The sequence below is a fragment of the Dermacentor silvarum genome, chromosome 11 (genome assembly GCF_013339745.2).
Source record: "Dermacentor silvarum isolate Dsil-2018 chromosome 11, BIME_Dsil_1.4, whole genome shotgun sequence".
NCBI lineage: Eukaryota > Metazoa > Arthropoda > Arachnida > Ixodida > Ixodidae > Dermacentor > Dermacentor silvarum.
Window position 1 is genome coordinate 115,811,741 of NC_051164.1, and position 27,668 is coordinate 115,839,408.

At 45.8% G+C, this 27,668-nt stretch overlaps 3 protein-coding genes across 3 annotated transcripts; all 3 read left to right on the plus strand.

Annotated features, from left to right (window-relative positions):
• The first annotated feature begins 1,887 nt into the window (after nucleotides 1–1,887).
• Nucleotides 1,888–4,680, plus strand: LOC119432847 (uncharacterized). Its single transcript, XM_037699999.1, has 3 exons — nucleotides 1,888–2,176; nucleotides 2,696–3,434; nucleotides 4,473–4,680. Exons 1-3 carry the CDS (start codon nucleotides 1,888–1,890, stop codon nucleotides 4,678–4,680), a joined length of 1,236 nt encoding a protein of 411 aa, XP_037555927.1.
• A 4,290-nt stretch (nucleotides 4,681–8,970) lies between these two features.
• Nucleotides 8,971–10,102, plus strand: LOC119432848 (uncharacterized). The gene is made up of 2 exons (XM_037700000.1): nucleotides 8,971–9,403; nucleotides 10,059–10,102. The coding sequence occupies exons 1-2, from the start codon at nucleotides 8,971–8,973 to the stop codon at nucleotides 10,100–10,102; spliced, it is 477 nt and encodes a 158-aa protein (XP_037555928.1).
• Nucleotides 10,103–11,787: 1,685 nt separating this feature from the next.
• LOC119433944 (NADH-cytochrome b5 reductase-like) lies at nucleotides 11,788–25,059 on the plus strand. The gene is made up of 6 exons (XM_037701233.2): nucleotides 11,788–12,065; nucleotides 14,389–14,537; nucleotides 14,676–14,763; nucleotides 14,897–15,001; nucleotides 18,227–18,430; nucleotides 24,820–25,059. Exons 1-6 carry the CDS (start codon nucleotides 11,847–11,849, stop codon nucleotides 25,012–25,014), a joined length of 960 nt encoding a protein of 319 aa, XP_037557161.1. The 5' UTR covers nucleotides 11,788–11,846; the 3' UTR covers nucleotides 25,015–25,059.
• The last annotated feature ends 2,609 nt before the right edge of the window (nucleotides 25,060–27,668 follow it).

Sequence of the window (27,668 nt, forward strand, 5' to 3'; positions counted from 1 at the left end):
CGCCGTTCGGTCCACTCGACCTTGCATCTCCTGGGATACAGTACATTCTACCTGAGAGATACCTTGGCTACAGTGCCCTACCCAACGTTTATAGATCTATAAACGTTGGTCCTACCTGGGCATCGCCTGGGACATCCTGCATGGGAGGCATGCCGGCATGCTTCTGAACTCTATGGCTTTTGGATATATATATATATATATATATATATTGTGAGACGTCGACCGATACGATGCCTGTAGTTCCGAGCAGCCGCCCGAGGCAGAGACGAAGCACCGCACGAGACAAAAGATGATGAGTCGTATGTACAGATGACGACGACATGCCCAAAATGCGCTCACAATATATATATATTGTAAAGATGAAGACATGCACTTGGGCTCGGGAGCTCGGACACCGGGCGCTAGGGGGCGAACGAGAAAAAAAGAGGAAGTGGGCAGAGATTATCATTACAATGGCGCAGACCGAGACATCCAACTTAATGAAATAGCTGATTCTTTAGCACGAGCTTCTTTAAAGGGTCCGGCGATATCTGTGCTGCCGGCAACTGCGTATATCACTGCAGCCAGATATAGGCAGTTTGCTTTGACTGAAGACAAGAAAAGCCTCGCACTAGCAAAATCAACAGACTTTATACATCTAAATTATTCTTGGAATCGACAGTGGTGTCCCAACCGGCAATTCGAAGTAACACTGACAAGACTGCGTTGCCGTATTCCACAACTAAATTTTTACTTGCACAGATGTGGTCTGGCGGCATCACCATTATGCTACCTCTGCAATGAACCAGAATCTATTGATCACTTTTTACTATCCTGTCGGCGGTTTTCTAATCATCGACAACGATGTTTAGAAATCCCACTTCGTAATCTAGGACTGCCGTTAAGCAGTTCAGTTTTACTCTCACTTGGAGCCACGGTGTTAGGATATGGCCACGGGAATGTTTGCCGAGCCATTTATAACTTTTTATGTGACACAAAAAGATTGCCTTATTAATATTTTCCCATTGTTGCGCGATTGCTTTATTTATCCTTCAATAAATTATAGCTTTAGCAAATTCAAAAAGTAAAGTCATAAAACCACAATTATGTTATTATTATTATTATTATTCAAAATCTACGTATTTCCTTTGCTGTATTTAATTTATTATTAAATTCATATTACTATTCCTATTCAGGCAAGGCTGACTAACTTAGTAAACACTACTAAATTCTTTTATTATTGCTTTATTTCTCATTTTGAATTACTCATTTATTTTTATTCTTATACTTATGTATTTATAAATTAATTTATTTCAAATTTCTATCATAATACCACCCGGTTCGTGGCCTATCCCCCTCAGTGGGTTGTGCCAAGTATTGAGGCATCATCATCATCATCATCACAATGGCGCAGCCGGCGAACGCCAAGTCTTAAGGGGCTTCAGCCTTAAGCACCGTCCTGCGGAGGCCTTGCGTCCTCCGGCATCTCGCCGTCCAGGGTCCTTCCGGCGAGGGAACGCCATCAACGCTTCCCTTCGCATAGATGCCGCGCCTGGGACTACGTCAAGGTCCGATCCGCCAAGGCATGCCGTCCACGCTGCCTTAGACATGGATCCTCGCCGTCGTACGTTCCTTCTGCGGCCAGGGGACGCCGTCCACGCTTCCCATGCCCTTCATCCCGGCCCCACAACATCGACCTCTCAGCCAGCAAGGGATGCTGTTCACGCTCCCCTGGCCATGCTTCCGGCTGCAGTGAGTACCGCGGCCGCCACCAGCCCTGGCTCAAAGGATGCCGTCCACGCTCCCTTGGCCAGTGGTCCAGCTGGCCCGAGTACTGCGGCCGCTGCCGCCGCCTCAGTGTGCGCGGTTTCCGCCCCTGGTTCCTCGCCCGGTTTGGCACCGGGAACCATGGCTGATATAACTCGAGCCATCTCAACACTGTCACGACGGTTTGAAGACGCCGCCAAGATTCTGACATCCGCTACCGCGTATGGTATGCGGCTTCCTGTGTGCGACTTAGCACTTCCTGAGTTTCGTGGGTTCCAAGACGATCCTGCGCAATGGCTGAAGATTGCCGACTCCTTGGGCGACAGGCACGGTTGGTCCGACGGTGCCAAACGTTCGTATGCCGAGGGAAGGCTTCGTGAAGCCGCCGAAGCGTGGAACAGGTACAACGGTCATACGTACCGGTCATGGCGTGAGTGGTCAGAAGCACTGCTAACAGTTTTCGGGAGCCTTGCTTCGTCATACGATGATCGATTTATGCGGATGCGCGCTCGACGCCAAGGCCCATCTGAAGATGTCGTCGTCTACAGTTATGACAAATTAAGGCTCCTCGGCGCATGCAGCCTGACCTGGCCTTCTCCTACGGCTCGGCAATACGTACTGGATGGACTGCTAAATCCCATACATGGGGCCATTTTGGCGGCCCAACCCCTCGAAACAACAGCAGAAGTTTTTTCTCGTAAAGCAGCCGAGCTACAAGAAAGCGGACGACGCCGGCAGGCTCTAGCTACGCTGAATACAGGCTCCTCGCGGGACCTGCATCCTCTATCTAGACAAGGCTCTACAACGTTCCGCGGCAGGTGCCAATGCAACGACCCCGCAGACTCCCCACAAGAGAACCACAACCGGGCTTACTACGAGACGTGCGAGCTACCACTACTTCAAGTGCACGTTGATAAAATCGATGACTTATGTCCTGCTGTGGACACAGACGCTGAACGGTCAGCCATGAATAGTGTGTCGTCGGCGCCATCCACCAATGAGATGGCCCGCCAGCCCGTCTACGAGACGACGTTAGGCCCACGTGTCAAGCAGCGAGAACCCGACGAGGGCCCGGACCGACCTTCCCAGAGTCCCGCAATCACCCTCCTCGGGCCGCAGCAGCAGCCGCGCGCAGGTCCGCTCCGCCCGAAGCCACCACTGCACCAGGGGAGCAGCCGCAGCGCCCCGGTATCCTCCAGTACCCAGCAGCAACCAGTCCCAACACCCCATGGTTCCAGCAGCAGTGGCGGTGGCAATCCCTCAGCCCCGACTCCTGCCACCAGAGATCACGACCCGGTGTTGAGGCAAGCGTCAGCGGCCATTGACCAGAGCCATCCACCACCATGGTCGCCCACCTCCGCGAACGCATCCGCCGGGGCCGTCGCCGTCAAGCGCAGCATCCACGCAGGCGTCAAGGCGCTCTTTCCAGGGTCAGCGCGGCGCCCAAGGCACAGCGGCCACCGCAACGAAGCGCCGCCCCAGAATGGCTCCGACCATGCCCTCCAGCCACTCAGAGCACCACCACCCGCGGACAGCCTCCCAAGCCACCCCTCTGACAGTCCCCGAAAGCCTGAGGAGAAGAGGGGAAGACCGGCAGCACCACCCACAAAAATCAACGGAGCACCCTCCAAGGGAATCTCCCCAACCCCACCCGAAACCTACAACGCTGAGCGGCAGGACAATCGACGGCAAGACCTGCGACCAGAGCGCAATAGTCAGTGCCGACCCCCCGAGGAGTTGGTTGCGCGCTGGACGGCCTTGACTACTTCCGACGACGACTATACAATGATTTTCCAGCATCAGCGCGCATTCACAACTGCCAGAGCTATCTTCAGCAGCGTGGCCGAGTGTAAAGATGAAGACATGCACTTGGGCTCGGGCGCTCGGACACCGGGCGCTAGGGGGCGAACGAGAAAAAAAGAGGAAGTGGGCAGAGATTAGAACAGCCGGCCCAGGAACGGGTGCTGTCTCTGTGTCTCCGTTCATTACAATATATATATACAGGGTGTCACAGCTAAATGTAGCCAATGTTTTAAATACGAAGGAGTGTGCTAGGAAGCTCAAACCAACTGAGTGGTGTTGAGGTTCGCGTGTCCTAGTCTGTGGTATTTTTTTTTTCGTTTTGAAAACTCAATTGGTATGAACTAATCGCCTAACTTTTTAAATATTGCTTTCACTAAGATAGTGCCAATACGAAAGGTGTAGATCACTTTTAAAAATGGCCGACTAACGTTTTTGAATTTCACGGGCTTTCTACAAGAAGCACCATTACTACAGTGGTTACAAGTGTGCCAAAGGCCCAGCCGCTCGTGTGAGCGTTTCAGATGCAGCCGCAAGGCGGCGCTCACGCTTGCATTCACTTCAGAAAATTGTCAAATATTTAGACTGCAGGAGGGGTGCAAACCAGGGAACAGCGGTTAAGAAAAAAGTTAAAGAAACAGAGAGGGGTCTGTGGAAAACAGGGATGCAGACGAAATCAGCACTGGGAACATACAGAACTTTCAAGCAAGAAATTTCGAAAGAAAATATCTATAATAGGGGAAGCTCTTTGTTGTTTGAAGCCAGGACGGGAGTATTGCGGACTAAGATGTACCGAGTCAAGTAACAAGGTATAGACACCTTGTGCGGTGCGTGTGGAGAAGAAGAGGAAGCGGCTGAACACCTCATACTTTTCTGTAAAGGGCTTAACCCTACAGTGCAAAGCAACGGGACTGATTTTTTCAAAGCATTGAGATTCGTGAGGACATTGAGGGCGCGACCAAAGAGGTTAGCACAGACCTCCCGGTACAGAAGATGGACAGCAGGCTGGCACACCTACTCGAGGCCAAGCAGTCCCTTCTGGCCAGATGGAAGGGTCAGCGGCTCAATCGAAGGCTCCGCAAGAAGATTGCCGAGGTCAACAGAAGCATCGAAGAGCACTGCAAAGGGGCGTGAGGCCGGCACCAGCATGATTGTGCCACTCACGCATTTTCTTCTGCTAACGCAGGTTATCTACTGCACCGACGCACAGCCTCCTCATCGCAATGGCAGCGCAGACGCAGAGTGTCGCACATCAATGGCTACGGCATCCAGGGTAGAGCACGCAAGCTACGGTGGCAGCGACTTCGATGTGTGCCCGGCTAACATGTTTGGACAGAGCCAACTATTGGTCAACGAACCTTGGGTGGATGAAGGCCGTGTCTACGATGTACAAAAGGCGGACTGGATCAGTGCATCAACGGGGCGTGAGGCCGGCACCAGCATGATTGTGCCACTCACGCATTTTCTTCTGCTAACGCAGGTTGGTGATCATTCGAATGAGACTTTCACCTTTCACGTATTCATGGTGCCGGTTACGCCCCGTAGTTCAAGTTTGCATTCAGAGTACCGTGCTGTGCGTTGTCATGCCAAACGTCGTTTCTTTTTACTGCGAAGATATGCGTTCTATTTTTTGCTTTTATTCCTGTGCGGTGACGTAGAGCTAAATCCTGGCCCAACTACTGCTGAAACACTGAATCTAATTTTGGATGGCCAAAAAGAAATAAAGGCCAAATTACAGGCTATCGAAACATCGCAGAACCAAGGTCAAATAGCTATAGAAGAGCTGAAGTCGCGAATAGATTCTGTGGAAAGTGCAATAACACAGCTCGCAAACCTAAGAGGAGCCGTTACTGAATGTAGGAAGAAAACTGAAGATACTCACAGCACGGTGAAGGACTTATCCCGTAAAATAGACGACTTGGAAAACCGCAGCAGGCGATGTAACCTGATATTTTATGGTGTCCCTGACAGCGAAAGTCGTGAACTGCCCGCTGTCTCCGAGAAAAAAGTACAAGAAATCGTGTCACGTTTAGGACTAACGCCAGTGCAGATTGAAAGGGCACACAGACTTGGCCGGTCCCAGGCCAATAAACCTCGGCCGCTCATTGCAATGTTTTCGATGTTTAAAGATAAACAGGCAATTCTAGCCAACGCAAGGAAACTAAAAGGATCCAATATTAGTATATCAGAAGATTTTTCAGAGGCAGTGCGCAGAAAAAGAAAGTTTCTTTGGGAATTCGGCAAAAGGAATGCTCTTGATGGTGCTCGCGTGAACCTAAAATATGATAAGCTGTTTTTAAACGGGCAAGCATATGTATATGACGAAGGTAGTGGCCAAGTTGTGCAAACGACATGACGCATGCGCAGCTCTGTAGCAGATGTAACTTTGCTTGTTGTCAACTGCCGTAGTATCAAGAACAAAGTAGATGATTTCGACAACCTACTACGCATGACCAAACCAAGTGTAGTGCTTGGAACGGAGTCATGGCTAGATGATGAAATAACAAGCAATGAAGTCTTTCCAAACGGCTACACATGCTTTAGGAACGATAGAAACCGTCATGGCGGTGGAGTCTTTATACTTGTTGACACTTTGCTATCTTGTTCCGCCCTCGATATCGGCAGCGGAAATTGCGAGGATATATGGTGTAAGATTCGATTACCAAACGGGAAAACATTATCAGTATGTTCATTTTATAGGGCTCCTTCAAGTTCTCTTACTGTCTTGTCTGATTTTTCAAAGACAATAGAAACGGTCAATACAGATTACCTTGTCATTGGCGGGGACTTTAACATTCCAGAGCTTTCTTGGAATAAGCAAACTTCAAATATTAGGGCTACGTCTACAGTGGCAAAGGAATTGTTCACGATACTAAGCAGTTTTTCCTTAACCCAGGTTGTAACAGAAGGTACGAGACAAAATAACGTCTTAGACCTAATTTTAACTAATCAGCCAAATTGTGTTAGGACAGTTTTGGTGGTGCCAGGTATTAGCGACCATAAAGCTGTGGTTTGTGAAATGAATCTGACGTATGAAAAGACGCAAAGCTCGACAGCCAGAAGGATGTATAATTACAGCCAAGCCAACGTGAATGAAATAGGACTTGCATTACAGGAATTCCTTCCGGAATTCGAAATACTTTCTGAAACAATCGGCGTTCATGAGTTATGGGTCCTTTTTAAAACAAGAATGCTTGAGATACAAGAAAAATATGTGCCGTCGTGGGTGCAGACGAAACAGCGTACTAAATCTAAGCCATGGTTTAATGGTGAGCTACGACGCCTTACTAGTAAAAGGAATAGGATATACAGGAAATATAAAAGAAACTCCATTTCCAGAACTTGCGATCAACTTGCGACTATAACCAAAATCATGCAAACAAAAATCCGCCAGACAAAAAAAGAATTCTTTGACGCTTTACCTTCTAGGCTTCAAACAACGAAAAAGCTGTTCTGGAACCTTGTCAAATGTAATAGAAAAGACAAAGTATGTATTCCATCACTTCAGCATGACGGAGTGGAAATAGAAAATAGCTTAGAAAAAGCCAACTGCTTCAATAAGTTTTTCGCTTCCATTTTCGTGCACAGTGCCTCGAGCGCAATTCCGCATCCGTCTGCTAATGAGGTTATTGAAAACATGGATGATATAGTTATTGATGAAGGTGGAATACGGTCTCTTCTTGAACGTTTAGATTCCAGCAAAGCCGGGGGGCCGGATGGATTGACGGGCGCTTTTCTCAAATTGTGTGCGTCGTTCATCCCACCCTTTCTAAAGGTACTGTACTCGAAGTCATTGAGCACCGGGGTCCTACCACACGAATGGAAGATGGCGTGCGTTGTGCCAGTGTATAAATCGGGGCCTCGCGAGCTAGTCAACAATTACAGACCGATATCTCTAACAAGTATTGTCTGCAAGGTATTAGAGCACGTCTTGTGCAGTCACATAATGGCACACATTACCAATCATAACCTCCTAAATCCAAAACAGCATGGTTTCAGGCAAGGGCTTTCCTGTACAACTCAATTAACAGAATTCGTTCATGAAGTTTGTGGTGCACTGGATGCTCGTTCTTGTGTTGATTCGGTGTTTGTAGATTTTAGAAAAGCTTTCGACCTGGTGGATCACACATTACTTGTATGTAAACTACGTTGGTTTAATATCAATGAACAAGTAATTGCATGGATTCAGGAATACCTTTCTTTGCGGTTTCAGCATGTATTGGTAAATGGCGCGAAATCTAGTGCGGCCCGCGTAACGTCTGGCGTCCCCCAGGGCTCGGTATTGGGCCCATTACTTTTCTTAATATTTATAAATGATCTTCCCAACACTATTGTTTCTTCGGTAAGATTGTTTGCTGATGATCTGATAATATATAGAGAAATTACAAGCATTGCCGATACTGTTATTTTGCAAAATGATTTAGTTAAAATACAAAACTGGTGCAGAGAGTCACACATGCAAATAAACACACAGAAAACTGTCCACATGCGCTTTACTAAAAAGTGTATGCCAGAAGCAGTATATTATCTATCCGGTTACCCATTGCAGACTGTTTCCGAGTACAAGTACTTGGGTGTATTTCTCACACCGTCCATATGTTGGCACAGGCACGTTGATTTCATTACAGCAAAGGCATGCAAAGTGTTAGGATTTCTACGGCGTAATACGAAACTCTTTCCCCAGCAGGCTCGTGATCTTCTGTACAAAAGCTATATTAGACCAATTTTAGAATATGGATGCACCGTATGGGACCCTCCTACGCGTACCGACCGAGATAAACTTGAGAGAGTTCAGAATATAGCAGCACGGTATGTAATGGGCAACTATGAGAGAAACTTTAGCGTTACTACTGCAAAACAAACATTAAAATGGGACACTTTAGAAAAAAGAAGGCAGACATTACGCTTGAAACTTTTTCACAATATATTTTATGGCCAAATCGGAATAGACCGCAATAAATATATTCTACCGCCACATTATATATCCAGACGAACAGATCACGAGCTCAAGGTTAGGGAATACAGTTGTAGAACTAAGCTTTTCAAGAGCACTTTTTTCCCCAAAACCATTTTAGAATGGAATCGACTGCCTGCTGCCGTGGTTGGTATACTTAATAATGAACTTTTTGCAAATGCTCTTTGAAATTTTGTTCATTATTTTACAGTATATAGTTAATGTATAGTTTGCTATCATTACATAGTGCTTTATTATTTAGCTGTATGATGCCCTTTCTTGCCTTTTTTGTATTGTATAGTATAGTGCTGTTTGTTGTATGCCATAAACTGTTTACATTGTTGTATGTAACCCCCCCACTGTAATGCCTAAATAAAGGCGCTGTGGGTATGAGAGTAAATAAAAAAAGTAAAAAAAAAGTCCTTTCCAGACAGCAATGGGATGAAGTTTGCAACTCGATTGACGGCCAGATGCGGAGCGGGGGGTCCTGGAACCTCCTAAAGCATCTGCTGGACGAGACCAACACCAAGTCGAACCAGCGGAGCACGCTGGGAAGAGCGCTGCACGGGGCCAGGCAAGAATCCTCGGACGAGGAGGTTATGGAAAGGTTGATCGCGAAGTACTTGCCGGTAGCCTCCGGTCCGGCGTCCCCCATCCCAGAATATGGGGGCGTCGCGAACCCGGAGCTGGATGCGGAGTTTGGTGTCGAGGAGATCCGGCGGGCCCTGCACGATTTAAACGGCAGGTCGGCCCCGGGTCCGGATAGAGTTACAAACAAGGCATTGAGGAACTTGGACGACAAGTCGGTGGAGTACCTGACGGACGTTATCAACAAGATGTGGAACGACGGAAAAGTACCGGAGATGTGGAGGAGGGCTGCCACCATTCTCATCCCCAAACCGGGCAAGCCCCCTAGTCTCGATAACCTCCGACCGATTTCACTCACTTCGTGCGTTGGCAAGGTCGCCGAACATGCTATCTTAAACAGGGTCTCGCGATACTTGGAAGACCGGGATATTTACCCACACAATATGATAGGCTTCAGGGCAGGACTGTCAACGCAGGATGCCATGAAGCTCATCAAATATCAAGTCATTGACCGTAACACGAGGGACACGAGAGCCATACTTGGATTAGACCTGGAGAAGGCCTTTGACAGCGTCTTGCATTCCTTTGTCTTGAGCCAGATATCTAGCCTCGGGTTGGGCAAGCACTTCCACGACTACACACGATCATTCCTTGCGGACAGAGAAGCCACTCTCAGGGCGGGAGACCTCGTTTCGGACTCGGTTAGGCTGGGTTTCAGAGGGACGCCACAGGGGTCTGTCATATCCCCGACCCTGTTTAACCTAACCATGATCGGTCTGTCGAGGAGACTCTCCGAAGTCGAGGGTATCAACCACACAATATATGCAGACGACGTCACCATTTGGTGTACCGGAGGCAGTGATGGACGGGTGGAGGCTGCGTTGCAGGAAGCCATCGAGATAACGGAGGAATATCTTAAGCCGACCGGCCTTCGGTGTTCCCCTCGGAAATCAGAACTGCTCATTTACAGGCCCAGGCGAAGGGGGCCCAAACCGAAGGGTTGGAAGCCTGTAGAGGACGTCGACATCACTCTACGGACAAGTGAGGACGGTGTCATCCCCAGGGTGGACTCCCTCCGGTTCCTCGGTATGACGATCGAATCAAACGGCTCCAATAACCTGACGGTGTCAAAACTAGCCAAGAAAACGGATAATGCCATCAGACTCATACGGAGAGTTGCCAACCGGCAGCAGGGTCTTGGAGAGGACAATCTTGTGAGACTGGTGCACGCCTTTGTAATGTGTCATTTTACCTACGTGGCGGCCATGCACAATTGACAAAGGTCGGAGAGGGACAAGCTCAACACGTTGATCAGGAAGACTATCAAGAGGGCCCTCGGCCTGCCCATGTACACAAGCTCGGAGAAACTGATGTGTCTCGGCATGCACAACACGCTGGAAGAGATCGCGGAAGCGCAGGAGAGGGCGCAGTACGCCAGGTTGTCCACCACCCAAGCGGGTAGGAGCATCCTGCGGGAGCTGGGGGTTCCTCCGGCGGAAATCGACTCCCGCTTCTGCGGTCTCCCTCGAGAACAGCGGGAACGCATTGTCGTGGCTCCAATTCCACGCAACGTTCATCCCGAACACAACGTGGGTCGGAGACGAGCTAGGGCCAAGGCTCTCCTGGGCAAAGCTCGGGAAGAGGCTCCGGATTGCTGTTTTGTTGATGCTGCCCGGTACCCAGACGGGACGGCGTTCGTAGCGGTGGGCATCGATCACGATGGGAAAATCACGAACTGTGCGACTGTTCGAACGAAGTCGGCCGAGGTGGCGGAGCAGGTGGCCATAGCCCTGACCCTGCTGGACGACAAAAGGACCACGATCTACAGCGACTCGCGGACGGCTGTACGAGCTTTCGCCAAGGGCACCGTTTCGGAGCAGGTCGTGCGCATTCTACGGGACAAGGACATCAAGTCGCACACGATCATCTGGTTCCCTGCACACATGGGGCAGATCAAGGGCGCCCCGCCCAACCTCAACGAGTCGGCCCACAGAGCTGCGCGAGGAGTCGTTGACCGCGTAGCTACCGGGTGGCGCGACGCTGAGGTTATGGACAATCGGGACCCTCCCTCCTCATATAACGAACTTACGAAACATTTTTACATGGGACGGAGACGATATCCTCCGCCACATAGGAAACTAAACAGACCACAGGCGTTGACACTCAGATTACTCCAGGTCGGGGCATACCCTAACCCCGCACTGTTACACAGAATATACCCAGATATACAATCGACCAATGCTTGCGAGCTATGCTCAGACCTAGCTGACTTGGAACACATGCTCTGGCGGTGCCCCGCGTTACACGACGGCGACGATGTCACGTCGACCAAATGGGAGGCTGTCCTAAGCAGCCCCGATCTTGAAGCACAGCTATGGGCTGTCCATCGGGCCCGCGACGCAGCAGAGAGGCTCGGCCTTTCTGTGCCGACGTGGGAGCGGCCCGCTACGTGCTGACGCGCGTTCCGACGGACAATAATAAAGTTTTACCATACCATACCATTGGGGTTTAGGGACAGTGAAGGAAAAATAGACTTTAAGCGGGTAGAAATAACCAAACGCAGGTTATCTGATTGGTGGCTAAAATCAAGGCAGGGGTGAAATTTCACCCACCACAAAGTACAAAATATGTTAATAGTCATGGCTAGGTGGCGTATGCCACCGCCCGATTTAAAGGGTTCAGCGTCATCCATCCATCCATCACTTTGTTGTGCCAGGTTTGCAAACCATCGTCTGCTAGCATTTGTATCGAAGACCGCATGACTGAGGAAAAGCGATTATCGATACAGGAAACGCCTTCACTCCAGGCGAGAATATCTGAGGAACTGTTGGCGCGGAAGCCTAGAAAGCCGACGGCTGCCGAATGCTGCGGAAATGGCTGCGCCCTGTGCGTCAACGACGTTTACGAGCAGGAACTGGCAATCTGGGAAATCGAGTGCATGCGAGAACTACATTACGGCCCTGGCCGCCGTGAACCGGTTCGTATTGAACAAATCAAATCTTATTACTTTCATTGTATTTCCATGCCCTGAATCTCGGTGAACTGCGCGTCATCCTTGCATATCTAAGCTTGTTTTGGCTCCCCACTTTGTGCTGGCTGCTGATTCCAACTTGGGCCACTGTTTTGTACATACCGCTGGCTATGAGTCACTAGCTTTGTGTCGGGTGCTGGCTGCTGTCTTGCACAGTTGTCGTCCCTGGTATAGTGCAGACCAGCATCGAATATAGTGCAAAGCAAGGCATGCGGAGGCGGCAGATACGCCGCGCGTACGTGATCAGCACAAACACACTTTCGTCGTCATTTCTTTGTCGTCTTTCGTTCGTCACATTCCGTCTTCGCCACTTCGTCGTTGTCACGCCATTATCATTTTGTTGTCTTCACGTCGTCGTCGATCGTGCAGTCGTCACAACTCGTAATCATGCTGTGCTGCTGTCCCGTCGTGGTCATGCCGTGGCCCTCAGGCATTCGTTGAACCATCTTTCCGCCGCCGTCAATCTGTCGTCGTCAATCCCGTCTACATAATCATCAGTCGTCAGCACGCCGCCGTCGCCATGCAGCTGTGGTCACCAAGGAGTTTTATTTTTTTAAGCCTCCTTGGTGGTCACTCCGTAGTCGCCGTGTTTCCATTGTACCATATCTCGGAGGCTATGATCGTATGATCGTTCCGTCGTCATTATACGGTTGCCATCCCACTACTGAATACCCACGACCCATTACCGGAGGTGAGAAGTAAACAACAAGTCGGGAACAGAGAAGTGCACAAGAAGTTGTCAACAATGCCATATGGCAGTGCTTGCATTTAAATATTTGCATCGTCATTAAATTGCACTTGCCTGACTGCGTTATGCTTGGTTACACATTGGATTGCTCTTGCGCCATTACATTTTATTTGCATAAAATAACACTTCATTTACATCGTTTTCAGCAAACATTTCAGTCATTAGCGTTACAGCTATGGTGTTGTGCTGCTAAGCTCGAGGTCGCGGGATCAAATCCCGGCGGCAGCGGCCGCATTTCGATGGTGGCGAAATGAAGAAACGCCCGTGTCCCCTGCATAGAGGGCACGTTAAAGATCCCCAGGTTAGGGAGCCTACATGCAACGCTGTTTAAGGGTGGTGACAGCCTTTGTAAGGGTACTTGCCGCCGCCAGCTAAATTGGCGGGTTAAATGTGGGGCACAAAATGGCGAAAGACCAGCCGACAGACCATGTTTCCCGCAACCCTTGGTGACGTGAAACTAATTAACTTCTTTTAATAAACTTTGGCCTCAGCAGCCAGAGACACATGGCGCGTCTGAGCGCCGTACACGGCACATCTACGTTTTAGTTAAACAGACTAGTAAGGACAGTGTTTACTACAGCACACTTTGAAAAACACCCTTTATATATTATGTACAACTGGAAGGCAACGACAGTGCTTAATGCAGTTCAGATTCTTGGCATGAGACGTGAGTTAATACTACCACGAGCACACCATCGTGCCTTACAACTTGTTGCTTTATATGTGTCACATGACATGTAATAGAAAAATAAGTTTGATGTCGTAAAATAAAAGGAAAAGCCAACTAGTATATTAAAGATGTATGCAGGTTTTTGTGCGCATTGGCACAAAACTAAATTAAAGAAATTCAATAGATCGCATGCCAACATGAGTACATCAGAGCGTGACAAGAAAGGCAGAAAGACTGGGGACCAAAATAGCTACCCACCAAATTTGGCAGTAAATAGCGGTCAAAATTTTGGTGTTGTCGCCACCCTAAAACAGCGTTGCATGTAGGCTCCCTACCCCAGGTGGTCAAAATTAAACCGGAGCCCCTCACTAGTGCGTGCCTCATAATCAGATAGTGCTTTTGGCACGTAAAACCGCAGACTTTAATTTTTTGTAGTAATTAGCATTACATTTGCATAACGTTTACTTTACCACTTGCACAAACATCATCAAAAGCTTTAACACCGATTCCCACATATGCATGGAATCCGACAATTTTTTATTCATTTTGTTTATTACTATTTCTTTTTTACACTCTAGGCTTCTGGATTTTAAACTCCATCAGTCAGTCAGTATTCTGCTATAGCTACAATTCATACAATATTTTGCTGGTCTTTAATGGTGGTAAGGCAGATTTGAAGCACAGCACAATATATGTGATCTGGGAGGCCTCTATGTCATAAAATATAAAAGCAGGAGTATTCATCTTCATAGTGCAGACAATTTAGATTATGTACACACACCGTACAAGCAATATGTCGTCGTGTACTTCATAAAGTATGTGATGCAAGATTTTTTTTTTCTTTCCTCCAGCAAGCAGGACCAGCTATAAGCCCCAAATACTACAAATCATTTGTGCTTCAGAACATCAAGAAAGTCACTGAATGCTGCTCAAGATATATCTTTGTAATTGACGACATTGGATGTCTTGGCTTCAGCATTGGACAGCATCTTATAATGAGGTACATTATTGGTGAATAGCATGTGTAGCATCAGTTATATCGCAAGTGCTGGTTTGAATGAGTTATAGTGATGAAGTTTCTTGTAACTGCTCCATGCAACTGCTATAACTTATGATTATTTTTGACTCACACTTGCAGAGCTTCTGTCGATGGTGAAGTCATAACTCGTCAGTACACTCCTATTTCACCTCCAAGTGCCCTTGGCTTCTTTGAAGTCATAATCAAGGTGTGCCACAGGTGAAATACTAAAAAGTCATGCATGTAAGCATGCAGCACTATTAAATGAGAAGACATTTCAGCATCTTACTTTTGACGATTTGTTATTGGTTATACCTGGAACACTGCTTTGCTTCACACAGGTTTATCCCCAAGGAAGGATGTCAAAATACATCAAGACACTCAAAGAAGGATGCTCTGTAGATTGGCGAGGTCCACTAGGAGGGCTAGACTACAAGCCCAATGCGGTAATGGTATTGCAGTTGTTGAATACTTGCCATATTATCCTCCTCACTTGTAAACCAAGACTTCTTAGGCAGTGTGTGTGTCATCTGCAAGCATGTAGATGTGGCTGTGGCTGCATTTTAGATGTTAGAACTTGCACATCTATGTGCACTGTTCCAACTTTAAACAATATGCAGTGAAGTGCTGCCTTGCAGCAAAACTTTACCCGCTCAAGTACTATATGTCGCAGTAACAATTTCTTATTGTGTTAGGCAAACCGTGAATACGTCTGAGCTGGAAGTACAGTGTAAAAATATTCAGCTCTAAACTTCCTAATTTATACAGATTTGTATGTGGCTGTATACTTAACTCTCATCACAACTCACCAAGATAGTAAATTGTGCCTCTAGCTGTAAAGAAAGGTCATGTCATGATAATGCATGTCAACGCTGCAGCGAAAGTACCTGGCCCTTTCAGTGCCAAATGTGACCAGGTGGTTCTGAGTTTGTAAGTTTTGAGTGTGAAAGCAATTTGACATCTTCCCTTGGACTTCTTCCACACTAAAGTTGTGTGTTTCCCCGCATTTGCCATCTATAGTCATTGAAGACTACAACAAAAAACTAAAATAAATTGGTATGTCAACTACAGAGGCTGACAAGACATTGCTATGTAGCTCAGACATCTATCCTTTGCTAGGCTTTGTGTCCAGCCTTTTATGATATGCTAGTTATGTTGCACTTTTTATCAGAAAGTAATGACTTTTTTCAATGTGGCGAAATGCCTGTGCGTGGTGTGCAAACCTAGCAGCACACGGTTCCCACATATTGGAAACAAAGCTATCACAGCAAGAAAATACAGGACACAGTAAGGAGGCACACAGAGTGCTACATTTGTGTCCCCTTACAATGCACCCTGTGCTTTCGCTTTGTTCTAGTTCTGTTTCCAAATTCAAGTGAGGTATAATCTAGGTGACTTTTATTTTATGTTTGAAAGCAAAATCAGGGCTTCAACGCACACTTCATCACTGGCTGTTTTATTTTTTATTGATATTTGATACCCACCCCACCACCACAAGCCAGCTGTCGCTGCGCTAAAACCATTGCGCAACTTCACTGTAAAATCCCATACCAACCAGTTACTTCTGATCTCAATGCTTCTGATCTTACCATTTAATTTTTGCTGCATGGAATGCATGCATCAGGACTAGGAAGCATCTTTTCTGTGCCGAAATCTGAGTGGAACTATCAACAGTGATGCCAGTGCACATTGAGGTCATGCTGTGGCACTTTTAAGCTGAGTCTGTCTAGAGTAATGTATGGTGATCTGTGTTTTAATCTTTAAAACTTATAGATGTTTTACTTACCGCTGCTTTTATTTTCCTCAAAGTTTGCAGAAATATCGCATTTTATGGTCATTTAGTGTAACAGTTGGCACTGTTAGTTCCTGGTTTGAGATGAAAGAAATGCGAAGTTGTTTTTGTCTAAGCACCTTCCCGTAAGTGGCGTCAAAGACATGCCGGCTATAATGTCATCTCGTTGCTTTCGTCATCTGCTGTGCAGCAAAGCATGGCTTTCAAGATTAGTTAGCATTACTTGCTCGGAGGTGCAACGTAAACATCATGAGAGAAATGAACACAGCGTTTTTTTTTTCCATTACATATAGGTAAGTAACTGTGGCAAGTTATATTGAACGATCAGAATCATAAAATGAGACATTTTTATGAAATTTTGAGCAAAATAAATGCAGCGCTAAGCACGAGTTAAAAAAAAAAAAAACATGTTTTTGAAGGAGTACTGACACATATTTTCGAAGTTGTTGAAACTATCGCATGCTTCTTGCACTTAAACAGATCGTGCTTAGCTAAAGTATGAAGGTTGGGAAAAACTTATAAAATAGGGTTGTGCAAATAGTGAAATTTGCTAATTGAATCGAGTACGACTATTTGTAAAGAACGGGCTTCGACTATCGAATCGAATGTTTTATTACTTCTAAACAAAGGAAAGCATAAAAGCTCCTGTGCAGTCTGTTTAGCAACAAAAAGCTTATTTACATTATTTGATACATTTAATGCCGCTATCAAGTGGATTTTAGCTAATTTGAAACATTTGAATAAATGAGAACAAAGAAAATGTGACTGAATCTGGTGCATTATGACTGACAGCAATTCAAGAAACGAAAAGCATGTCAGCAGATGCACGTAGAACTGTAGTGCTCATTGAAGGAGCGAAGTCTATTACCATGCAGTACTCCATGTCATTTTAAAGGGGTCCAAGTATGGTCACATTGCCCAAATAATAAGTAGATTTGCTTAAACCTAGCGAGAAAATTCATAGGCTGCCGAAGGGCGAGACATGCAGGTTAAAAACTGGAAACTACTGTGCATAAATCATTTCCTCCATGCGTTCGCTCACAAACTTGTGTTTCTGTGCAACAGCCACAGCTCTCCTGCAGAAGAATAATTCGTACGACTCTCCACTTGCACCAGTCTTTCCTCTGTAGACTTAAGAATTTCTTTGTCCCTTAGTATTTGAACAAAACAAATATTTGACAACTTCGAATAGTAAACTCGCGAATAGAATACAAATCAAATAGTTCTCCCGATTTGATTCATATTCGAAATTTCGAATATTCACACACCCCTACTTATAAGATATTTTAATTTGATGCTAAATCTTGGTCTCAAAATGCCTGACTAACAACACGTGACTCTTCTCCCCGTGGTAACACATACAGTATATAGCAACTCTAGCCTGATAACCATCTCCTGTGCCCCAAGACTGTCTTTCTTTTTTGTGCATGTGTGTGCGTGCGCGCCCACATGTGTGTGTTTTCATTCTGGTGTGCTCAACACTTCACTCAGATAAGCAACATTGAAAAAATAAAGCTGGATTTCAGATGGAGCTCACTGGCAATCTGCTGATTCCCATGCCTCAACAGCACAAATCGGCAATCAGTGGCTCCCATTTATTGCAAAACCAAAGCCTGCATTTTTTTATGCGGCTTTCCAGTCTTGCTGTTTTAGTGAAAAAAAAAAAAAAAAAGTAGTGCTTGCTCTTTCAGCACAGTGCCTTGTACGCTGTTTCTTTGTGCACCCTGAAATAGAACATATTCCCGTTCTGCACTTTCATTCTACTTAAATGTGCCTCTACGTAGCTGCTTTTTATGATCTCATTTAATTGTTGACCATTTGTATGCTCTTGCCTAATGCTCATCCAAGCAATAGTCCAAAGTGAAATTCCTGATTTCAGTACAAGCACATGCTACTGCTTGCTGCTGGCACTGGAATTGCACCAATGATCCAGGTCTTGCGCCACATCACAAGTTCAGACGAAGACTACACCATGGTTCGCTTGCTTTTTGGGATAGCAAAGTACAGGGAGATATACCTGAAGGATGAGCTGGATGAACTGAAACGCTTCTGGAATGTCAGCATTCTGTACTGCCTCAGTGATGTAAGTACAAAGATAATTAGAATTTCCATTGCTGTCATCGTAGTACCACTGAAATTATACTAAATAATGGATAGGAACTTGTCAACCATGATTAGGACCTTCGTGATACCTGAGCTTGAGTTTGTTGATTTGGTCGCGCATGGTATGGCTTTGTTAGAAAAATAGCACAGCAATGTGCTATGAAAACAGACAGTACATAGCACTGGTGTCCCATGTGCTCTTTTATATCATGTATTTTGCACTGTTTTTCTAAGTAGCATCTCAAGAACACATGGAAGTTACAGAGAGAAATCTTAAAGCAATTTGTAAACTGACAGGCGTGGCATATAGACCATGTGCTGACAATCATGTCTGAAAAGTATCAAACTGCTGCACATCACGAAAACAGCTGAAACTTAAAGCAAAAGCCCATGCATCCTTCCTCTCAAGGTAGTTCCTTTTCCTGCTGGAGAATCAAGGTCACATGCATGAAACACCTTTACATTAGATGAACTACCGTCAGTGCCACAGGATATAGCATGTGACCTCAGTGAATAAATAATCTAATGCAGAATGCTGAAAACTGCCACTGGAGTACTACATGTATCCATGTCTCTCTTTCTTGCCCTTGTTTATTGTGCACTGCGCATCTGAAGTCAAGATGTGCCAACTCGTCCAAACTGCCACATTGGTGAGCCACTGAAAGTGTGCCACACCACAGAAATTGAAGAGAATAAGGAGAGAGAGAGAAACAACTTTATTTAAGTAAAAAAGAAAACGAAGTGGAGCTCGTGACATTAGTGCAATGCATTCCCTCGGCTTGGTATGGGAGAAGGCAAGGAAGAAATTTCGCTTCCAGACGTCCAGTCGAGGCAAAGGAAAAGAGTGGCTTTGTTGGCTGGCAGTGAAGCTTGTCTCATGGCAGTGTGGGAATGAAACACTTCAATTTCTCCCATCTCCTCTAATAATGAACCAATTTGGAAAATAAATTCGTCAGCCCTTACACTCCGTGAAGATGGTTAAGCAGCGAAGCTGAAACATGCGGACCCACTGTTTATCACTGGGTTAATCCTGAGGGTTCATTGAAGTATTTTTTAATTATGAGGTTACACACACGTTCGGCTGCGACGGAGAGAACGACGTCAATGACGGCATACGAAAAACTCTGACTGGTTTCCGGACTCGCTCAGGCTCTTTTGCTCGGTGCTGGCCGTACTTGGGCAAGGGAAGATGACGAAACGCACAGAGGGAAAGGGCACGTGCTCTCCTCCAAACGAGTTGCGAAGAGTGATGTGGGGAGAGAGAGAGAGAACTGTCGCTCGTTCTTCGCGGGAAGGCAAGGGAAAGTGTGGTTGTGCGACGGAAAGGGCGCGTGCTCTCGGGCAAGCAAATTGCAAGGAGAAGGGCTTGTCGCGCATAAGCTCTTGCGCAACCGAGTTGTAAGGGTTGACGGGAAGGATGGGCTGTCATTTGTTCGTTCGGGCTATTCACTTACATGGACGATCATCATCAATGATTTCTGCATAATTTATTTCCTTTCCTCGCGTTTGCTGCCCTTCCAACCACTGCCCGCCTTTGTCCCATCGTTGCAGCCTCCTTGCACTTTCTCTCTCTCAACGTTTTCGCAGCGCCTGCTACCGGACACACCCGCATACAAGGCCGACAGCGTTTTTGGAACTGTGCCAAGCTCGCTCTCTTTGCAGTTCCGCACCAAATCAACCAACCTGTTTTCAACCGTCACAGATATAGTTGAAAAAATTTCCACGTTTGTTGAAGTTAGAAACTCATTCTCTACATTTACTTTGCTTGCCAAAAATTTCCTAGAATTCTGGCAAAAATTTCTTTCTTTCCCAGCTGGGCTAAGAGGCACCAACCAACATTTTTTTTTCAAAGGCATGTTGTATGATCCAGACATTCACATGGTGTCCATAATAAGGCTTGACTTCAGTGGTGTGAATGCCAAAATAGCCAAAATTTCAAATATTTGAACACTTCAAGTGCTTTTGGGACAGGCAAAAGCGAGTAAATTTGTGAAGTTTGTATTTTTTATTTGAACGTAGGAAAATCCAAAAGGCTTAAATTAAATATAGAAAGGTAGTCCGGTTGACACAGTGTAGCTGAAAAATATATGAAACTTTGAAGGTTCAGCAGGATCGCCTTGAAAAAGAAAACTGTAAAAATCAATTTTTTTGCGAAAAGCTTTCTGTTCAAAGTCAAAAAAGTTGCTTTGGTGGTCGGCCTAGAAATATATGTGATACATCATCACATAGCTCTACGTGTCTGCTATGCATGTGAGAAGTTACAAAAAGGTAGTATTTTTAAATGTGAAAAATAATTTTTTCTAATTATGAGTTTTAAAGAGCGGGACGTCAGGAATATGGTCCGTCGCTAAATTGCTCGATTGCTATTACCATTACCGTCCACAGTCATCACGAGATGAGTTATGCTGTAATTTCTTTTTTTTTTTTTTTTTTTACTGTTTCCTCAATTTTTCTAACATTATAATTCTAAATATTGCTAACTTTCGATTTTTTTTTTTTTTTTTTTACAGTTCAGCGAATTCTATCTGATCTCTTGAGTTAGACAGGTTCATGTTCTGTCGTTTATAAGGTCTTTTGTTGCTTGGGAGAGCTTACCTACTGGTTGCCTTGGTGCCTTACCTCCCACTTCAGTTGCTTTCGAAATCAGCCTAGTCATGGTTTCATTGATTACCTCAATGTTGTCTTCATTTTCCTGTTCTAAAGCTTCATATTTGTTTGCGAGCACCAGCCTGAATTGGTCTGTGTTTACCCTTACTGCATCTATATTGGCCTGTTTCTTCCTCGACTGATTTTGCTCTTTATCTCTTCAATTTATGAGCAATCCTAGACCTCACTAACCTATGGTCACTGCCCTTTACCCTGTCTAACACTTCTACGTCCTGCACTATGATTGGTAGAGAGTATGAGATCTATTTCTTGTTTCTTCATTAGGACTTTTCCAGGTCCACTTCTTGGTAATGTGCTTCCTGAAGAAGGTATTCATTATTTGGAGTCTATTTCTTCCCGCGGATTCTACCAACATCTCTCCTCTACTATTCCTAGAATTGATGCTGTAGTTGCCAATTGCTTGCTCACCAGCCTGCTTTTTCCCCACTTTTACATTAAGTCGCCCATGACTACAGTATACTGAGTTTGCACCTTCCTCATTGCTAATTCAACATCTTCATAAAACTGTTCTTTTTCTACATCATCGTGACTGGAGGTTGGGGCGTAGGCTTGTACTACCTCCTATTCAGCTTTATTACGACTTCTGCTATCCTTACATTAATGCTGTAGAATTCACCAATGTTGCCTGTTATGTATTAACAATTAGAAATCTTACCCCGAATTCTAAAGTGAGGCTAAACTAGCCTCACTTTAGACGGTGTGCATGTTGATCGTTGCCAGGTTCAGTTTCCAGTGGCAGCCTGTTCGGCTCCAGAGATTCTAAGTTGCCGAGTACTGCACCAGGAAGGCTAATTCCTGTTCTGCTGAGGAATTGTCTTTGTTGAAGCTCAGTTGGCCTTCCTAATGTGGTAGCACCTGAACTAGTATAGCCCCACTAGCTCTTGGCATTTTCTTTTTTTTTTTCTATATCTCTTTTTTTTTTTTTTTGCTGGTGTCAGGCACCACTCCAAGCCTGAAAAATGTAGTGGACTAGACAAGGATTTGAACTTGCGATCCTCAGATTAGAAGCCCAGTGTTCTACCTCTGCTCCACGCCACCAGCAACAGTACTGCCTCACAAAAATGTTTTCCATAGTGAACCAATTGTCACTGGTGCTCAGATGGCAGCAAAAGTGTAACTGCTCATATGCGGCAGAAGGGATGGAAAAGTCAATTTTTTTGCAGTAGTCTCGAAAACGCAAGGCAGGTGTCAATGTTCTGCACAGTACAGTCAAACCTCGATAAAGCAAACACGGATAAAATGAATTATTGAGTATAACAAAGTAAATATAAAATGTATCTCGCCAATATCTGTGTGTAATGTATGATTATTGATCCTTTTCACGGAGCAGTTTGTTCTAGAGAAACGAGATGACACTTTCGACGGCACGCTGTAAGTCGCCTCAGCGAGCGCGCACGAATACGAAATCATTACCGCTTCTACCTTGCTTCTGTGCAATCAGCTGTCAGAAATGCAACTGAGTTTTCTCTAATGCATTGTGCTCCAATCATGTTGGATTGAATCATGTGGTTGAAGACATGTGCCGTAGTTGGCTGCAAAAATAGTGACTAGCATATTAAGAAATGTAATGAATATGTGTGGCCAAGTTCGCGGACCACTGCTGCAACTGTCCGTCATGTTTCTGGCACTTCGAGATGTACGCTCAGCTTTCCTTGAGGATACAGAAATTTGTTCATCTGCCAACGTTGAGTCGCTACCTTCAAAGAAAGGGCGTCAGCCCCGGTACTTCGGGCTTCGGAGTGAGTACCACTCGTTAAACAATGATAAAGGGAGTAGCGCCGCCTCCTGTCATAGCAGGTTTCGCGCACAGTATCTACACACATCTACCCCAACTGGCACGGAAGCTTACGCCCACTCTTTCGCCGTGTCAAGAATAAGTGAATGAGCACACACTTGAATATATGCGCACTATATATGCACAATTAATGACAGTTCTACACCGATAGCACAAGAATAGTCGAAGCTGGATGTTTCATGACGGTCCACAAGAGTAAGCGAGTTACTAGCAATAATACGTCTTTGCTACAAGGTATTACAATGTGCAGAACAGCTATGTTTCAAGCCTTGTGCACAGCAAGAACAAATTTAACGGAACTGAGCACACCCAGCAGTGATAGGCAGAAAATAATCAGATAGTGACCGCACCGAGGAACTTTACTGAGTCAGACACATGACAAGCCGCTGCTTCAAAATCCAAATAAAGAATGAAGAGCAAAACATGCTAATCCTGATTCAATTCATGAGCGGAAAGCTTGGAATACATATTGACGCGCGTCATTGAGGGACAAATGACGCGCGTATTCTAGGCAGACAACAACGACGATGGGGACATTAACGGACTCCGTCTAGTGGGTCAGTGGGATTTTTAGAGAACGAAGAAGATGCGTCTCTGTTCTGTTTTGTTTCAACAGGTTGTCCTGCTGTTCTTGAAGAACGTCTCCCTGTCCTCTCCTGGCGTTGTACCGCAACAATATTTAGCCCTGCTTTTAGAACAAGCACCATATATGCTGCTTGCGCCATTTGGACATATCTTAACTCCGAAAGCGCTTTTGTATGTTCTCTGAAGCTGTGGCCAAAGCTTCGTGTCGTTCACCCAGTCACCGTCTACGACATCTCCAGAAACAGAGGTTTGCTGAGCTGCACCGGCGTCGTACACATCCATTGCAAACACGGAGGCAACGGAGGCAGTTGAAGCAAGCAATGGATGTGTCACCACGTGATCAAACATGGCAGCGCCCACGGGATTGCCGCGAAAAGAGTCAATAGTACGAATGTGGGATTTAAAGGGACACTAAAGGCAAATATTAAGTCAAACTAAAGTGATAGATTAGTGCTTCAGAATCTCTAAGGCGTCAGTATTATCGTAAACAGAGCCTTAGTAATCAATAAATTTAGGTAAATGCAGGACACGATTAGAGACTCCCCCGGGACATTCAAGTACTTGCTCGACGACAAAGGCACTCCTCATTTAAATTCTGTCACTAGTACTCAACCACTCGTTATAAAAACATCATTGTATTGCATTATAAGACGAAAGAAAATGCTGCTTGTCCAGTACTATTTCATCTTTAGAAAAAAACTTCGTGAAATTAACCTTGACAACGATGCAGGTGGTCGAAAGGTTTCATTTTCACTTGACTCTGCTGCCCGCACTTTTGCGTTTCAGTAGTTTCGTTATTGCATAGTTCTGCACTGGTTTTGCTGGCTCGCGAAACTCCCACAAAGTGCAAGTAGCAGAGAATTCCACTTCCATGTGATGTCGCGGATGTCCTAGCGGTCCATGCCACTTTACCAAAAGCAGCTGCAGCGGCGAATCCACCGGTCTGTCTTGGCTCTGTTTTCCCATGGCCGCACGTTTGCATTTTGTGCAAAATACTGTACCGCCGTCTGTCGGGTGCCGTTTTACTCACTATCGACAGCTAGGCGCGGTGATGGTGTATGAAACGTCGCCGCTCCCCGGTTGGGTGGCGGGAGAATTGAACTGCGATAAAGGTATTTGGACCCGTCAGATGCAATTTCCTCGTAAACTAGGTCTTTTCTTGGCACAAAACAAACATGGCAAGGTTTGTGGAATGATATTTAAACAGTCCGCGTCGACTTGGTATTTGCCTTTAGTGTCCTTTTAAACAAGGTATTCTTATGTTGGAAGTAACTTTGTCATAATGAGGTTGGACTGTACATCACTGTCACATATCAATGCAGGAAACAAAGGTTGAGGATCTCAAGTATGGAGATGAAGTTCACTGCAGAGAAATCGATGAGGAGCTTCTTGAAGTGGAGTTGTCAAAATACCGCACACCTCCTCATGTCCTTTTGTGTGGACCAAATACTTTCAACAGCAGGTTTGTCAACTACCTTAAGGGGAGGACAGATTCAGTGACATGGCACATTTTCTAAGGACAGTAGATTTTACAGTGCAATAATATTGTATTTTGACTAGAAGAAATAAACAACTTGTTTAAAGATCAGTATGGTTCTTAATAAACATGTGTTTATGTTTATAGACCTATACCACAGTGCTACGTCACGAAAATGCGGTGGCGCTGTCGTCGGAATTTAGTTTAGCTTGGTAGGCACTCCGCCGCCGAACCGCTGCCCGTGTCGCGCCTACCACAGTAGCCGCTGGGTTTCGCGGGTGGTTGTGCGGTTCCATGTGTGAGGTCTTTATTCTAGGATCTTACAACGAAGGAAATGCAGTATGTCGACGTGCTGAGTTGCGTCGAAATACGCAAGAGGCAGTTTACATAGGTTTCCTGTTGATGAAAACCATCGCAAGCAATGGGCCACCGCGTGTAAAGGCGAAAGTTGGATTCTCATACCAGATCATCCATTGCACGCAAAACATTTCGTAACCGTTAAGCTTCTGTTTTATTTTGAGTGGCGTGCATGAGCCAAACTATGATCTTAGGATCATTATTAGCGCATCATTACAATTTCTTGCAGCACTGTGGGAAAGCTAGATTAGGATTAGCCTTGAATGTAGGTTGAGCGAGCAGATGCCCCACAAAGCACGTCACATTCAAATTTATTTTCAACTCAAAGAATTGCACCACTTGCAGTGTAGATATCCTATAACACGTTCACATATGCAGTTAGCACAGTCACAGCTGCGTTAATTGCAGTGTGGATGTCATAAATGCGCCTAAACGCGTTAATTGAATTTCAAGCGCGAAATAAAATGTACCGGGTTAGTGCAGAGTTGGAGCGATCGGACGGCCGCGGCCTACAGCTCAGACTGCGCGGTCTTACACAGCCGGCCTCGCCGGCGGGACCAACGTTACTAGGTCGGGACGGTACCTTGCCGGTCCCATCACCGAGGCGATCGCTTCTGTCGCCACTAACGGCGACGTAGAAATCGGCTACAGCTTGTTTTTAACACGAAATAGTTAATGAGGGCAGCATTGCGTCCATGTCCTTTTGTTGCGCAATAACACCTTAGTAATGAAATAGTTCTTAATAAAAAAAATATTTCGAATTTGCGCGTGTTTCGTAAAGCAGCGCCTAGTACTAAACCACTGGCGCGATCGGGAGCAACCATCCGACGGCATTTCCATCTCGCGGACAGAAACCCAAGCACCGGCCGTCTCAGCGAGGCGGCACGGCTGGCTTGCAAGTATACTACGTTTCGTTTGCTAATTGCACCAAAGACACCGTTTGCTATTCGTTTGCTATTCGGACCAATTCATTTAGGCCAACGTTAATCGTGTTGTCAAACATAAGCGCACTATGATGAGCTGCAGGCCATATCACAAGCGCTGTCGGCCGTCACTGCGGCGGTCAGCGAGCTAGGCCTACCGCCTCGTTCGGCCATATTCCGATGCGGGCGAAATGCAAGAACGTTTCACTGGGTGCACGTTAAAGAACCTCACGTAGTCAAAATTAATCCGGCGCCCCCACTACCGTGTGCTTTAATAAATAATGAAATCGTGAAAACCCTCCACCCCCACCCCATTCAAAAAAAGAAAATAACACCATCCTTGCGTGCAAGCGGGGGCGGCGAACGTGGGCGGAGCCTACGCGACGTCGCTATAGGGCCTCAAATATATCAACGGTGCCTACCGCTGTTTACAAACATGGTGTAGGTCTATAAAGGCTTTAGGAAACATCAGAACCCTGAAATGCGGAATCTAAGTGCTGATATAAACTGCACATTCAACAGAGCTACAGTTTACTTCCTGTACATACCCAATTTTCAGCTGGATAACATGCAAGTCAGGTTCGAGACTTGGGTTGTGGTTTGTATTTTCTCAGGCGAGTACTAAAGGCAACATGGTTTGGTCAGAGTTAGAAAATATGTATGTATAGTGTTCATTTATGAAATATTTTTAGATGGCTAAATAGCAGAGTGATCAAAGAGGGCATCTCATCTCAGAGTCTTTCAGCCTGCCTTCACTGCCATGTGTCCCCTTGACATGAGAAAAAATGTAATTGAAAATGTCACAAATGTTCCGCAAGTTCATTCTCCTGACCACCGTTGTTGGGCACTGCAGACCCTTGCCATTCAGGCACCGCATCTGCATTTCATATAATTTGGGCATCGCTGTCCATGACAGCTCGCAGCTTCTGCACATAAGCCCATTTCCCCCACTACTTATGGGATGGTTCTCTGCTGGCCACCCCGAATCTTTCATAACCACGGCTTCACTCTGTACACTACTTGGCTTTCGTAGTGGCCTTTCACCAAGAATGGCTGCCCCATACATACACAAACACTGTACAACAAAGAGTACCACATGATGTGCAAGTTTTCCGAACAGCCACAATGGTTGAAACATTTAAAGCCCAACATTGCATATAAAGTGCCACATATGCTACTTCACATGGTGCATTACAAGCTGAAACAGAACAGCAGTGAGACAGAGTGACTGCATCCCAAAGCAACCCAGGGGCTACATGATATTCCATAAAGCAGGGCTCTGGAAAATTTTGAGCATTTACGGTTGTGTTACCAACCATCTTAAAAAAAAAAAAAGCCACGCAGCATCTGTAAACCATATGCCATTACCATATGCGGCCTTTGCCTTGACCTTACACATCAAATTCTCGTTCTA